The sequence below is a fragment of the Phodopus roborovskii genome, unplaced genomic scaffold (genome assembly GCF_943737965.1).
Source record: "Phodopus roborovskii unplaced genomic scaffold, PHOROB, whole genome shotgun sequence".
Taxonomy (NCBI): Eukaryota; Metazoa; Chordata; class Mammalia; order Rodentia; family Cricetidae; genus Phodopus; species Phodopus roborovskii.
The window spans coordinates 29,300,960-29,316,867 of NW_026126460.1; the positions used below are offsets into that span (position 1 = coordinate 29,300,960).

At 42.8% G+C, this 15,908-nt stretch overlaps 1 protein-coding gene across 2 annotated transcripts in view; it reads left to right on the plus strand.

Moving 5' to 3' along the window:
- Positions 1-15,908, plus strand: part of LOC127226524 (nuclear autoantigen Sp-100) — a 49,059-nt gene that overhangs the window by 19,381 nt on the left and 13,770 nt on the right. Inside the window, exons 9-12 of one of the 2 annotated variants that reach the window (XM_051190628.1) lie at positions 1,336-1,479; positions 2,289-2,360; positions 4,419-4,472; positions 14,204-14,254. In XM_051190628.1, the coding sequence (XP_051046585.1) occupies positions 1,336-1,479; positions 2,289-2,360; positions 4,419-4,472; positions 14,204-14,254 (321 nt within the window). The remainder of the gene's footprint in view (positions 1-1,335; positions 1,480-2,288; positions 2,361-4,418; positions 4,473-14,203; positions 14,255-15,908) is intronic. The other variant, XM_051190629.1, reaches the window with a different exon arrangement.

Below are 15,908 nucleotides of genomic sequence, written 5' to 3' on the forward strand. Positions count from 1 at the left end.
GACACTGAATGCACAAGCTGCCACATGGAAAACACTCATCTACATAAAGTAAAAATAAAATAAGTGCAAACCAGTTTGCATGTCTAAGAGTCCAATGCCTTCGGCAGCTCTGGGCACTTGACTGCACCGTGCTGTGACAATGACGCTTGGTAGCCAAGCTCCTGCCCCTTCACTTGCCTTTGGCTAACACCACACCCCACCACACTTCTCTCTTTAGGTTCTTGCATTTGCTATGCTCTCTTTGATTTCTGTTATTTCTCCAAACCATGTGATCTGGGGGAAACAGTTGGACGTAATCTCCTAAGTTTGAAAACTGAGACAGGGTTTCTCTGCATAGTCCTGTCTGTGCTTTGTACACCTGGCTGACCTTGAACTCAGAGATCTACCTGCCCCTGCCTCCCAAGCACTGGGATTAAAGTCGTTCATCACCATTGCCCAGATTAGTCAGCCTATTTCTGTAGCAACAAAAATAATGATACAGAAAAGACTCACAAACATATTAATATATACTAATATATACATATTAGTTATATACACACATGTGTACACATATAAATCTGGGAGTGTTTGGAATATTTGAAAATAGAGTAAAGATAACATGGTCATAATTTCCATTATATTGGTTACATAAGTAGAAAAAATGATCTAGGTATTGAAACTGGAGATGCTGGTTGACTTTGAGAATGTCCTTTAGAACAGCAGAATGTATCACCCAGAGGCCTCTGGGGTGTCGGTTCTTCTTTTTTATGCAAATGATAGTTTTCCTTTACAATCATTTAAACCCCACTTTTATATATGAATGTTATACTGCAGCTAAATTTTAATTTTTCCTTCACTTAATGTCTTAGAAACAAGGTCTTGCTATGTATCTCAGGCTGTCCTTGAACTTAACATTCCTCCTGTCTTAGCCTTCCAAATTCTGGGACTGCTGGTGTGTACTGCCTTGCCTGGTTACTTTTGTCTTTGAATATCAAAACCAACTGTCTCTCTAAGGAGTCAGTGGGTAGAAGGGAGAGAACAGGGTGGGAGTGAAGTTATAGGGATAGGGTCAATCATGGCATCCGAAATGATCTTCTAGAGAGTTAGATGTGAATTCTGTGTGTACTGGTCGGTATGAACATGTGTGCGGAGGCCAGAGGTCAACCTCTTGCTGTCTTATGCTTTGCAGTTATCTTACACTTTTTTTTTTTTTTTTTCGTTTTTGGCCTCGGTGACTAGTCTAGACAGGCCAGTGATGCCCTGGGATCCATCCTCATGCTTATACAGCAAACACTTCACAGCCTGAACTGTCTCCTCAGTCCCTGAAAATAATTCATTCATTGTAATTTGACCCAGGAGCAGAAGTACGAAGCCAGGGAACCCAAATTTATCCTTGTTCCGTGCATCTGGTAGATATAAAGCAGGAAAAGTCATTGTTTGTCTCAGGTGGTGAAGAGACCGAAGCAAGGACCAGCCACAATCAGGAAGATGAGGTTATAGGTAAGGACCACTGAAAGCCATCATTTCAGGTTCCCAGGCAAGGGCCTTAGACATGCCATCAGTGTCCTTCAGGGCAGCCAGGGGGAGTCAGGAAGGGAAAGAGGGCCAACCAAAGCGAACCTCCAGCTTAGCAGAAGGACTGGGAAAACTGAAGGCAGAAATGAGAAATGGGGGTTAATTGATGTTGAGGCCAGGTTTGTTTTTGTAAAGAAAGAGAAGGCAGCTGAATGTGGCAGGGTGCTGGTGGGGGGCAGCAGGAGTTAAGAAGACAGAAAAAATCAGGGAACCAAAGGTCTACACAGGAATAGATAGACAGGGAAAGATATCAAGGACCAAGAGGTGCATCACCAGGTACAGATGAAGATGAGGACTGATGGGCAGAGACAAGAAGGAAGCTAAGGAGCAAATTAGGAGTGAAAGAGGCAGGTGAGGGTGTGGGGAAGTGAGAACCAGAATGAGGGTGCAGACAAGATGCATGACTGGTTTAATAAAGAGCTAAATGAGTAGTAGCTAGGCAGGAGAGGATAGGCGGGACTTTAAGGCAGAGCTAGGAACTCTGGGAAGGATCTGTGAGGTGGGGATTCACCAGCCAGATGCAGAGGAAATTGGATGTACTGTACTGAGGAGAGGTAACGAGCCACATGGCAGAGTGTAAATTAACATAAACACGTTAATTTAAGTTTTCAGAGCTGTGCTAAGGCCAAGCTTTCATAATTAATAAGACGTGTCTATGTCATTATGTGGGAGCTGGAAGGCCAATAAAGTCGGATTACACTAAGATGCTTAAAGACATTCTTTTCTTTGTGCAGTCCTCAGCAGCGAGGATTCCAATGATGGAAGCAACTGCTGGGAAGAATCCACCCCAGTCATCTGCCAGTCAAGTAAGGAAGCCCAGAAAGCAAGACAGGCTGTGGGCATCTGAATCTCAAGCCATTATTTCATGATGGGTTTTGTTCCACGTCTGTTCTGTGTGATGGAGCCCTGGGACCTGTTCTGTGCATTCAGTTTTACTTGGTCTTTGGGAATTGCAGGGAAATTGTTGCATACAGTGTGGGGATCAATCTTGTCAATCAATGGATTCTATTATTTGATATAGACAGCCATTGTTAATATGATAGAAACAGGTAGGTGTGTGTGTGTGTGTGCGTGCATGTTTGCATGCCTAGGTGCATGCACAAACATCATGTCCATGTGTATTTGTAGAGGCTGGATGTCAATATCAGGCGTAGCTCTTAAAGAGACATTCACCTTGTTTTTTTGAGAGAGGGTCTCTCATGGGGGCTAGATCTCATTGATTAGCCTACACTGGCGGGCCAGTGAGTCTCACTGATGCCCCACCTCCTGTCTAGCTCTGGGATTATAGGTGTGAGCCACCATGGGTTGTAGAGATCCAACCCAGGTCTTCATGCTTGTGTGTCAAGAACTTTACCAACTGAACTATCTCCTCAGGCTCTTCAGCATAAGACTTTCAAGGTTTCCCTAAAAGATACACAAGGGCAAAGATGCTGGGAATTCAGAAAGATGAGTGGGAGGTGTAAGAAAGTCTCAGAGAAAAAAAGGCCAAGTGATGTCAGGCAGCCCCTCACCAGTAAATTGCATCTGCCTTGGGGATCAAAATGGAGTTTCACTAGCCTACTGTTTTGGTAATTTAAAAAGGCAGACTCATGTGGTCTGGATGGGGACAGGCTTTTTAAGAGGTTTCAGAGTACTTCTAAAATTTCCTATTAGGGAATTTCCTGCTGAATTAGTTTCTTGCTCACAACCAGGGGATTCCAAGGAAGTGTACTATTTTGTACAGTAGTCAATCTCCTTGGCATGCTAGAATCAAAGGGAGGAAAGGGTCCTTAGCAGCCTTGTACTCAAGACAGTGGATTACCAGTTAAGATGGTTAGAATTGCAACTTCTGGACTATGCGATGTCCAAATTGAACTGTAATGTCCCGAACTGTAATCCAAGCATTCTCCACAAGCCTTGATTCAGCAGCTCTAGGGTACCACTTCTTGCATTTTTCTTCTCTGGCCTGAAAAGTCAAAAGTCATCTGTTATGAGTAGTTTTTCCCTGCTGACATCTCCCATCAGTCATCACAGAATAGTTTATCTGGACAAACCTAATTAAGAGATAAAATTAAATATAGCAAAAATATACTAGGAAAAGGACACTGTTTACTCCATGGCATTGTATCTATTAATGCTAGAGTTAAAACGGGGCATTTAGTCTCTGCCTTGGCTTCATAGTTTACAGAGAACACTAAGGATGAAGTTACTCGGTTCATTGATAATACTGTTATCTGTCATTAGCCTAGAAAGTCTACAAAGAATAATCTGTGCTATTACATATTAAGCAGATAAAATTGACCTAAGGGCTGGAGAGTTGGCTCAGCAGTTAGAAGCATCGGCCGATTTTGCAGAGGAGTCATGGTTTGGTTCCCAGCACTCACATCAGATGACTCACAACTCTAACTCTCTCTTCAGAGCTGACATCCCCTTTTGACCTCTGAGGGCACCAAGCATGCATGTGATGAACATACATGCAAACAATCACGTCTAAAATAAAAAAGTTACCATAAATCCTTTATTTTTAAAGCAAGTGCAGATACCTGGTAAAATTATGGTTAGGATGTTGGCATACCTTTTAAAATGGATTTTAAAGAAGAAAGTAGTATGTGGCCATCACAGAACCTTAACAGGGAGGCATGGTAACTAGGTTATTGCTCATTTATACATGAGAGAACCAGAGTTACCGGTGCTCAAGAGCCATGTACCTATGTCCATAAAAAAACTGAAAAACAATCCAGGATAGGTCCCAGTCTCTGGAACCAGATTCAATAGAAGAGGAGCATTCTTTCAGACTGTCCTAGGACCACAGGCTCATTTGATGTAGAAGTCACAGAACTTGACTCTGAGTACAAATAATGGTTTTTCTCCCTTCTATCTTACAGAGTCTGTGGATTCCAGGAAAACTTTCACATTCAGAAAAACACTCAGGAGAAGAGGTAAGAGAAAATGTGGACTCCTCAAGACAGATGAACTGTGTGTTCAACAAGAGATTCACTCTTGTAGGCTCTAGATTTCAAAATACAACACAAATTTGCTTTTCAGTTTAGGTAATTACTCCTTTGCTTTTATATTGATCAGGCAGGGTAACTGCTATAATGGATGAATCCAAAGGAGTTAGTGATTTCACATAGTAAATGCCTTTTAATATTTAATAGAAGTTCAACTTTTTACCCTCAATGAACATTCTATTATCATGCCATGGGGGAAAGAGAGCCCTTTTCCCCCCCCACAGGTTTTCTTCCCCCCCCCTCCCCCCCCTAATCTACAGAATAAGTTCCAGGACAGCCAAACTTATCTTGAAAACAAACAAACTAGACTAAAAAGAAAGAAAGAAAGTGATTCTTTCAGAATCCTGGAGCTCAGTACTGAGCAGTGAGCCGGGGAAAGCATAAGGCTGGCTCATCTCCACTCTAGGACATCAGAGTCTGAAAGCTCTCTGCTGTGGTTTATTCTGACCACACAGCACAGCATACCACCGGCCACCTGGGAAACCATTCTCTCATCTGGACATTTTTTTTTTAAATAAAAAGAAATCTACACTGTCTCAAAGAAACCCAGGACAAGTCTCACTCAGGACCTGTGGCTCCTCCCAGGCCGTCTCGCCTCCTTTCCTCGCTCCCCCCCCCCCAAGCTTCTGATTCTATGTAAGCTTAGCCATCTTGGGCACTCGGTCTCTTGCTCTCTTGGTCTCTTGGCCACTGCTTGACTCTACTTCTGGATCTCCACCCATCCCCACCCTACCCCAACCCCATGACTTGGTTCAGTCTGGACCCTTCCAGATGCTTCTAGCTGTTTTCTTCCTGTAGGCAGAGTTTCTCTGTGTCTCAGCAAATGACCATTCAGAAACTTATAAATATAATGCTGGCCCAATAGCTCAGGCTGGTTACCAGCTAATTTTTACATTTAAATCAACCCATATTTTTTATTCACCCTTTGCAATGTGGCTGTGCATCTCCCTCAACTTTTGAGGCTCTGCCCTTCTCCCTCCCAGCATCCTGTGTCTGGCTGTCTGGCTGTCTGGCTGTCTGGCTGTCTGGCTGTCTGGCTGTCTGGCTGTTCCATCTATACCTCCTGCCTAGCTACCGGCCAGTCAAAACTTTTATTAAACCAGTCAAAAGGCACCTTGGCAAAGACATATCTTCACGGTGTACAAAAAAAAAAGATTATTCCATAATATCTTCCTTGTATAATAAGCCTCCTCCTCCTCAACCATACCTAGAAGCAGCCATGTCCTCTGTAACTAAAGTTTAGTTAATATCCTTCAGAGTGAAAAAGCATTAGCCTGGGATATTAGACCATTCACATAGAGCATTTTGGTTCAGGTGAGTTTAAGCTATTTGGGTATGGCACACAGGTCTCAAGATATTCAATAAGTACAAGCTTACTTTTCACCCAAGAAAAAAGGATGGAGTTGATCCTGCGTGGAGAGTTCACTTTGTTTCACATGATCTAGGGCCCTGAGATCTTAAAGACTGGTTTTGTCACCCACCATGCACAATAAATCTCAGAAAGGGCATGAGATCTAAGAAATGATCACAGAAGAGAGTGACCACCATAGCAAAGTTGGCCTCAGCCCCAGCACTAGGGACAGTTCTGGAACAAGTTTAACTGACAGCTCAGATAAAGGCAAGGTTGGCCTGCTGACAGGATTGTCTTTTTGCCTCCCCAGTAGGTTGCAGGTTTGTCCTATCCTTCCCACATAGGCTGCAGGATTATCCCAATCCCTACCCATCCCTTTCCATCACAGGCTGGCAGGACTGTTCCTCCCCATCCATCCTAGAGCCTTCCCACACACTGATGCAGGTTGCTGTTTGCAAGTGTGTGTTCCCTTGCTTGTGTAGAGGCCAGGAGTTGATTTTAAATATCATGTTTAATCTCTCTACCTCAGATTTTGAGACAAGGGCATCTCATTGAACCTGGAACTAACTGATACATGAGGGTGGCTGGTGAGATGCTCACTGCTGTATTGGGGATCTGAACTCAGGTCCTTATGTTTAGTGGCAAACACTTTACTGATGGAGCCATTTCCCCAGCCCTCTTTGCCAATCAAGAATCTTGCCAGATTGGTTCCTAAGACTGGAACTGTCAGGACTTTTCCTTCTTCCTGCAGGAGTATACAGTAGCTCCTCTTCTGAAATGAGTGCTTTGGAGGAATCTCAGGAATACCTATGAAGTGGATCAGGTGTAGAAGATTAGGATGCCCAGCCTTGGTCTGCAGGATGTCAGCCATCTGATGACTGAAAGTCACTGTGACTAGATGCATTTTATCCTAAGTGTCATTGCTGCTGTGTATCCTTCAGCTATCCTTGGAGCTCCGTTTTAATTTTAGAAAGTGTAGGAGACAGGAAATGACTATGAACTCATGTTTAACAGGCTGAATCCTATCAACTAAATGTACATACTTATATATTGCTGATGTTACAGAAATAAATAGCAAAATAATGGTATATATTTTTACACTCACTCTCATGCCTACTGTGGTTGTTTGAATAGGAATGGTTCCCATAGGCTCTTATATTTGAATGCTTGGTTATTAGGATTAGGGATTAGAGGTGTGCCCTTGTTGGCATGGGTGTTGCCTTGTTGCAGGAAGTATGTCATTGGGGAGTGGGCTTTAATGTTTCAAATGCTCAAGCCAGGCCTAGTCTCTCTCTCTCTCTTCCTGCTGACTGCCAATCTGGATGTAAAACTTTTTAGCTGCTTCTCCAGCATCATGTCTGCCTGTGTGCTGCCATGCTTTCTGCCATGATGACAATGGGCTAAACTTCTGAAAGTGTAAGCCAGCCCCAATTAAATGTTTTTCATTATAAAAGTTGCCATGGTCATGGTTTCTCTTCATAGCAATAGAACACGGACTAAGATACTACTAACACAAAGATCTTATGTTCCTAAGGTCATTTGTAATTGTAAAAGATGCAAAATACAACAAGCCAAACATTGTAATTATAGACACAATAAAAGTTTCAGACCAACCATTACCAAATTTAGCATAGTTTTTTGATAGATAGCCTTCACTACCTAGTTAGATTATATCATGTTATCTCAATGTATTTTTGGCAAGATCATAACAGCCTTAAGATTCAGGCAGACTATCTCTTGCTATTCCCACTTTGTGTAGAGGAAAGTAGTATATAAATGTGTAAGAGTTTTTTTTTTTTTTTTAAAAAGATTGAGATCTAGCAACCCATGTGTTTCTCACTCAAAGGCTATTGTGTATAATAGGAGGAAGAAACCAGTGTTTCCACGGTCAGAATCCAAAGAGGTAGTCAGGAACCCAGAACATTCAGTATAATGTTTCCCAACCTTATATAACCAATAAAACATATTTAATAACATTTCTTTAAAAAATCTAAGGGGATAGGGAGATGGCTCAGTGGATTAAAGTGCTGTGAGAACTAGTGTTCATATTATTATCAACAATATTAAAGCCAGGTATGTGTGGCACTGTATGGGAGGCAGAGATGGGCTCTGCTGGACAAAATGGCTAGCTAGACTAACTAAATCAGGCAAGTTCCTCAGTTAATTGAGAGACCACACATCAATAAATAATGTCGAAAATGATGGAGCACACCAGTGTCAACTTCTGGCCTCATTGTGTATGTGCACATACATTAACACACACACACACACACACAGAGAGAGAGAGAGAGAGAGAGAGAGAGAGAGAGAGAGAGAGAGAGAGAGAGCGCTAGGGACAAGGTTCAGTTGATAAAATGCTTGCAAGTTCCTGAATTTGATCCCCAAAACCTTGTTTGGAAAAAAAACTGTGCTATATGTGTATAACCCCAGCTCAGAGGGGGTGGAGATGGGAGGATCCCTGGGGCTCACTTCTCAGCCATGTTCTCTTACATGGCAAGTCCAAGGCAAATGAAAGATTCTGTTCTGAAAGGAGGAGTATATGACTGCAGAATGTCACCCAAGGTTGTCCCCTGTTCTCAACATGCAATCCAATCTCATATATATCCTCCAGCATACATGCACTCACACAGATCCTTGATATATATCACATAATATAATATTTTACATGTGTTGGGGTGGCTGTGGCCTTGTTGGAGGAAGTATATGTCACTTGGGGTGTTTCAGATGCTCAAGCCAGGCCCAGTCTCTCTCTCTCCATGCACATGCATGAATATAACATATATGGAGGTGGTATAAAGAGAAAGAATAGGAAAGGTGTACCTCTCTATTATCCTGAAACAGGGAGATAAAGTCTGAGACTGACAGGTGTGCAGCACAGAATTAGCACGGGGAGCTGGCAAAGCTGGCAGAGATGGTTGTGTATTCAGTGTCAGTCTTCAGCTGGCGTTGGTTACTATGATAGTAATCTGTGAGGTGAAATAACAGATATGATGGAAACAGAGATAAAGACAAAGATTGACATGAATACAGCCCCTAAATTGAGAGCAGAGATGGAGGAGGATGGATAGATATAGACAAATAGATGGTAAACAGATTTATTTTCCTATGACAGCCTCTCATCCATGCTGTTTAAGCCTTTTTTCATATCTTGAGCTAATTACAAAATATGAACAATTGTCTCAACAGTTCAATGAGGACTCTCATTCTGTGTGTCTGTTCTCCTTGGGGCAAGCTTGTTTGTGTAGCCCAGGTTGACCTCAAACTTGTGGCCTTCCTTTCACTTGTATTTTTACCTACTGGATCACAATTTCAAACGGTAGACTTCATCAGAGGGTTATCCCATTATTATCATGAAGGGACATGGTGATATGCAGGCAGACATGGTGCTGGAGAAGGAGATGAGATTCCTACATCTAGACCCATAGGCAACAGGAAGTGGTCTGAAGGTATAGCTTGAACACAGGTAAACTTCAAAGCCCACTCTCACAGTGACATGCTTCCTCCAACAAGGCCACACCTACTTCAACAAGGCCACACCTCCTAATAGTGACATTCCCTGTGAGCTTATGGGGGCCAATTACATTCAAACTACAACACCCACTCCCTCTTGGGAGACTGAGGCAGGAGGATGTGCCTTATTAAAATCACTGAGACAGATCAGTAAGTAAACAGAAACCACATTTGTTCCTTTCCAAACCTGGTGCTCTCAAAGTTCTGTTCTTGCACAGATGAAACCATGGGTAAACCCTGGAGCTGTGCTTGGCCCACACTTGATATTAAAAAGCCTGAGCTGATGGGATCTTAAAACTAAAATGCACATAGTGGAGATTGGGATGAAGTCAGTGCTGTTTCCCTGGCAAAGACTCCCTGTCTCAGAGACATGACTTCTACTCATCCTGACTCCTAAAGTTTCCACCACTCTCAGAAATTCTATCAATTAGACAACAAGCTGCCAGCACACAAGTCTTTGGGGACATTTAAAGTCCAAACCATGACAGTCTCATATCGATGTCCTGCAATCAGCCAGTGCTAACGTGTTAATTCTCATCATTATTATTATCTTCACAGTGTCCCTTGGGATACAAACAAAACTGCCTGGGGTTAATTTTTAGTATAACATGAGAGTAAATTAACTGAATCAATGTCAAGACCAAGAAAATGACATTCAGGGTAATCCTGAGTATCTTAGTTTGGGTTACTATTGCTGTGATGAAATACTATGACCAAAAGCAACTTGGTGAGGGAAAAGTATATTATGCTCACATTTCCATGTAGCAGTTCGTCATCAAAAGCAGTGAGAGCAGGAACCTGGAGGCAGGAGCTGATGCAGAGGCCATGGAGAAGCACTGCTTACTGGCTTATTGATCATAGTTTGCTTTGTCTGCTTTCTCATAGAACCCACGACTGCCAGCCCAGGGATGGCACCACCCACATGGGCTGGACCATCCCACATCAATCACTAATGAAGAAAATACCCTACAGGCTTGTCTACAGCCTGATCTTATGAGGGCATTTTCTCTATTGAGGCTCTCTCCTCTCTGCTGACTCTAGCTTGAGTCAAGTTGACACAATGCCAAAACATCAGGATAATTAACAAAGACATGGTAATTACAAAGCTATGGGCTGTATATCTTTTACTATGTTCTAAACTTTTTACAAGTTACAGTAACATGGGAAGTCTGAAAAGCACTCTTGTGTACATTGCAACCTTTTAGAAGTATCTGTTTTTGTTTCCTACTTTCTCAGAGAAAAAGAAAGACATGGAAAATGCCTAATTCAGAACATCAAAATCCCCATGAACACAAGCTTCATAAAAGGTTAATCCATTTCTCTGACTGCTCGTTGTAGCCATGGTAACTGTTGAGAAATATAACCAATTTTGTCAGTTTTCAAAGTATGTTGGGGAAAAGGACAAAAAATGGCAGCCCCACAGACAAGTGACTTGATGTGTCTATGGTCATACAAGGTCACTACAGCCTCTACTGAACTTTCAATAGCAGAAAAAGCAGCACAGCAAAACAGAATGAACACCTGTGAGTGACAAATTACACAACTGCCCCGCCTCTGAATCAACCCCACGAGGTCACTGTACAGACCCGAGTCTGTCACTTCTTCCCTTCTGCCTCAGTTGGACTGTCTGTAAAGTTAAGTAACTCTTTGGGTGACTTTACAGTCCATAACTTCCCGTGCAATTTGGTAAGCACCATGGATAGCTGCCTCTCCGACCTGTGGGCATCTTCCCTGGCTCCTGGGTTAACTGTCTAGAACAGGAAGAACTAGTCCTTTTGTGGTCCATCTGAAGACCTGTACAACTGTCAGCTCCTCAGACCCTCACTTCTTCCCCCCACCGCATGCGTTCTATAAATTGCAAGTCACCTGTGCAATTTGCAAGTGATCCTACTGTTTGCCTGAGCTTCTCTTTCAGACACAGAAAAGTGCTGTGAAGAGAGTGAATTGAGCACAGAGGAGACAGGAGTCTGCTCCACTGAGACCACAGTCTCCCCTTAGACTCTGATTCAAATATGACAAGTTACCGAATCAGTATTCTAAAATGAGTGTTCGTTCTCTCTCCCTCACCCCCTTCCTTCTTTTCTCCCTCCCTTCCTGCCTCTCCCTCAATCTCTTTACCTTTCCCCCTCTTCCTCCACGCAACCTGCTATCTCATTATATGTGTCTGTATGTGCAAATGCACGTATGTGTCTGGCCATAAATTTCCTATTAGTATAGCAGAAACAGTGCCCAGTGTTGGTAGTGACTGACTTGCTTTGAAATTAAGACATCAAATGATCCTTCTAGAAGATCAAGAGCTTAGTGCTATCACTTTGGGCAGCATATCTCCCAAATACACCCATCAAGTTTCCCATCTCCAGAGTTCCTTCCGGGTTACTCAATGGTGTTTCTTCATAAATTCCCTTGCTGACTCTCAGCCCAACCACCAGCCACCACTGACCCCCTCTAGCCACAACCTTCATCTTTACATGACTTAGAAGTGAGTCTGATAGCCTCTCTTTCTCTGGCTTCTCCAGAGACCTGTCTCCTGTGTTGGTCATGTCAAACCTTTGGCTTGACTTGAAGGAAATGTCTGACAACTATGTTCGGAGAAATGTACCCTCTCTCCTAGGCCACAGGGCTATAAAGTGAGACCCTATCGCAACAAATAAAGAAACCACCACAACAAAAAGAGAATAGAAAAGAAACTTTTTCCAGAGGCCTGGAGTAGGGAAGGTTAATGCCAGCAGGACCATACTCCTTGTCCCCTTCTATGCTCTGTTTTGCTCTGTGCAGCATGCTTACACAAGAGCCTTGATCCAAGATTTGGGATCCTATAACACTGTTCATAGACATCCAGACACCTGCTGATATTCAGAGAAAGCCTAAGATTCATACCCTGAAAACCTCTCTCTCTTAGAATGATGAGTACTATTAACAAAATTATTTCGAATAGCATGTGGTGGTTGTAACTGAATTAGTATTTTAAGCGGTTGCTTACAGTTTTAGTACTATTAGGTGACTATTATGAGTAGATGAGCCAAGAATAGTTAAGCCCTACTTCCACCCAGGCATTTTACTTCCCAAGTGCAGTATAGCAGCAGGGAGTAGGAGCCAGACCACCAGCACATGTGATCTGGGACAGAGTGAAATGTTTTCTGTTTCTTTGCCTTTAAGTTATTTGCCTTCAATTGGTTTTGATTAAAAGGAGGACTAGCTAGCTCGCAAGTCCAAGAAGGTCTAAACCGAGAGAAACTGAGAGCAGAACCCACACAACTCATCTTGAGCTGTTCTGGAATACACTGGGGCTACAGCCAAGACCTGGTTCCAGCTTGGTCACTTTATGTGAATAGAAAGAGCAGCCAGAACACAGGTGGCTCCCAATGGGACCATGGGGTAGAGGGAAGGAAGGAGGGAGAAGGGAGTTTTCCCTGGACATATCTAGAACTTCAGCATCCTGATTGGTGGTGTCTCTCACTGAGCACTTTCCCAGTGTGAATAACCCATCACCCCCACCCACCACACAGCTATTGCCAAATTTGGTCCAATCACATTCTTGGACACTGATCAATTAATTTGCTCTGGGGAACAAACAAGAGGTGGTAAGAAAGATTTACCTATGTCTTTGACATGTTCATTTCCTCCTATTTTACCTGCTTCATGAAACATGGTTAAAAAACAAGGTGATTCTTCTTTTATGCAAATCTAGGAAACTCTCATTCCTTATATCTCCATGGTATCTTAATTAGCTCACTAAGGGTAATGGGTGAGGCGCAACACTCCAGTTTTGAGGATGCCACTCATCAATACATACCTCATGGGCTGGGTGAGTGGCTCACCTTTGCAAATCTCAGGACTAAGATGGCAGAGACATGAGGATTGCAAGCTTGAGGCCAACCTTGGTTGCACAGCGAAACCTTGTATCAATCTATCAACAGGAGCCTGGCAGTGGTGGTCCACGTCTTTAATCCCAGCACTTGGGAGGCAGAGGCTTGTGGATCTCTGTGAGTTCGAGACCAGCCTGGTCTACAAGAGCTAGTTCCAGGACAGGCTCCAAAGCTACACAGGGAAACTCTGTTTTGAAAAAAAAAAACAAAACAAAAACAAACAAACAAACAAAAAATCAGTAGATTTCATGGGGCCATTCATATCTCAACAGGGATTTTTTTTTTTTAAGGCTCTGAGTAACTGTTATGACCAAGACCCAGAAAATGAAATATAACTGATCTCAAGAATTCCTTACATTTCACTAAGGCAAAATTCTTTCCCAGTACTAGCTAGACATGAATTGATCAAAGGAAGGGGCACTTCTGACTGTGTACATGGAAGTTTTATTCCAGGGTCTACACTACCTAAAGCATTGCCTTGTGATGCCAGTTGTGGACACAGTCTGAGAAGGAACAAACAGCCTTCCCCAACTTTAACATTCCAGTAGATTTGGCCATTATAGTCTTAATCATGAAATGACTTCTTTTGGTGCGTGTTATAGCTAGTCAACACATAATCTCTGCTAATTACCATCTTTTATAATTAAATCTAGAACAGAAGTCAGCAAACTACAGCCCAGAGGGAAAACCTAGCTTGCTGGTTATTTATAAATATAGTTTTACTAGAACACATCATTTTATTTACATATAGTCTGTGGATGCTTCCTAATATGACTGAAAAATCTGAGGAATTATGAAGGAAATCATGGACCACAAGACCTTGGATGTGGCCTAAGCAGACTTCAGGAAAGTTAGTTTTCAATGGTGTTTTTTGTCAAATGTTGCTTGCAATGTGGTGTTATAAATAAGAGACTTGTGTGATGTTTACGCAGGTTACACACTGAGGCGTATCAACTCTTCTTCACAAAGAGGCACAAAAAGAGGTAAACAAAAATGTGATTTATCAACTCTTAAGAATAAGAATCTTTTTTTTTTTTCTTTTTAATCTTTTTTGGTTTTTCGAGACAGGGTTTCTCTGTATTGCTTTGGCACTTGTCCTGGAACTCACTGTGTAGACCAGGTTGGCCACAGACTCACAGATATCTGCCTGCCTCTGGCTCCCAAGTGCTGGGATTAAAGGCGTGCATCACCAACACCCAGCAATGAATACAAATATTAAGTGTTCTTGACCCAGGGTTTCACTATGCAAACCTGGCTGGCCTGGAACTCACTATGTAAAAGAATCTTACCTTGAACTCATAGATCCACCTGCCACTGATTTCTGGGTGTTAGGATTAAAGCCATGGCCACCATGCCTAGCCCTAGTTTGGGGTTTTTTGTTTGTTTGTTTGTTTTTATTTCTATACAAATAAGTCATTTCTATACAAATAAGAAGTGTCCTTTGATCATATTCCACCAGTACCACTGGCCCTCCACTCCCCGTTCCCTTTGGTCCTCTGTGTCTCCTAGACAAATTTGCTCCTACTTTTTGTTATCTGTGTCTCTGTACAAATTTGTAAGAGCCAAAGATGAGAGCAAACATGCCTTTGTCTTTCTGAGGCTCACTTAGTTTCTTTAATATAATGATCTCCAGTTGTATCCATTTTCCTGCAAATGTCATAATTATGATTTCTTATGGCTGAATAAAACACCACTGTGTACACAAATCAGCTTCTCTCCCTACTCCTCCATGGTGGGCACCTCAGGCGGTTCACAGAGTGCTGCAACAAATGTTGATGAAGTTCTTACTATGCACTCTGTTTGGTGAGTGACAAACTAGTTTTCTGATTTGCTGTTGAAAGCACTAACAAATCTTAAGATCATCATCAGTACTGGTCAATTTCAACAGCAATACAGATTGCTGATAACTCCCAACCCAGATTAGTTAGTTGATTTGGGAGGGATCCAGAACTGCATATGTCCTCATGTGCTGACCACTCTCGAGGGAGAAGGTAAAGTATGTGATCCACATGATATCTACCATACCTTTTCCATGTCCACATGGAAAGCCACAGAAACACACAGATCTTGATGGCAATACAAGACCAGTGCTCTAATTCCTAAAATCCTGTGTGCCTTTAGCCTGTTGTTTGCCCTTTTCTAACTCAATTTATCTCTCTGTAAAGATGGGATATAGGAGGGGCTGGGGAAGATGGCTCAGTGGTTAAGAGCACTGACTGCACTTTCAGAGGATCCCGGTTCAATTCCAAGCACCTACATGGCAGCTCATAACTTCCTGTAACTCCAATATCTGGTACCTGCACACAGACACCTGCCAGGGCCACTGTTGCTTTGATAGACTGCACTGAAGCGACCTTGGAATTCTCCATCCATGTTACAGCCCCTGTGTCTTTGATAGATCTCTGAACTGGCTGGGAGGGCAGAGCCACCACTATGGAAGTTCATTGTAAGGCCTTCAGCAACTGGTTCAATGGAACTGGATCCATGCACTCTGGGAGTCATGCTCTGATGCCAGGAAGAGGATGGCCTTGGAAGGCTGGAATATTGGAAAGGGTTTGACAAGCTGCAGGCAAATGAGACAGACATACTTATGCACTAGCACCCGGGCTGCTAGGCACCAGCAGGCACCCAGGCATG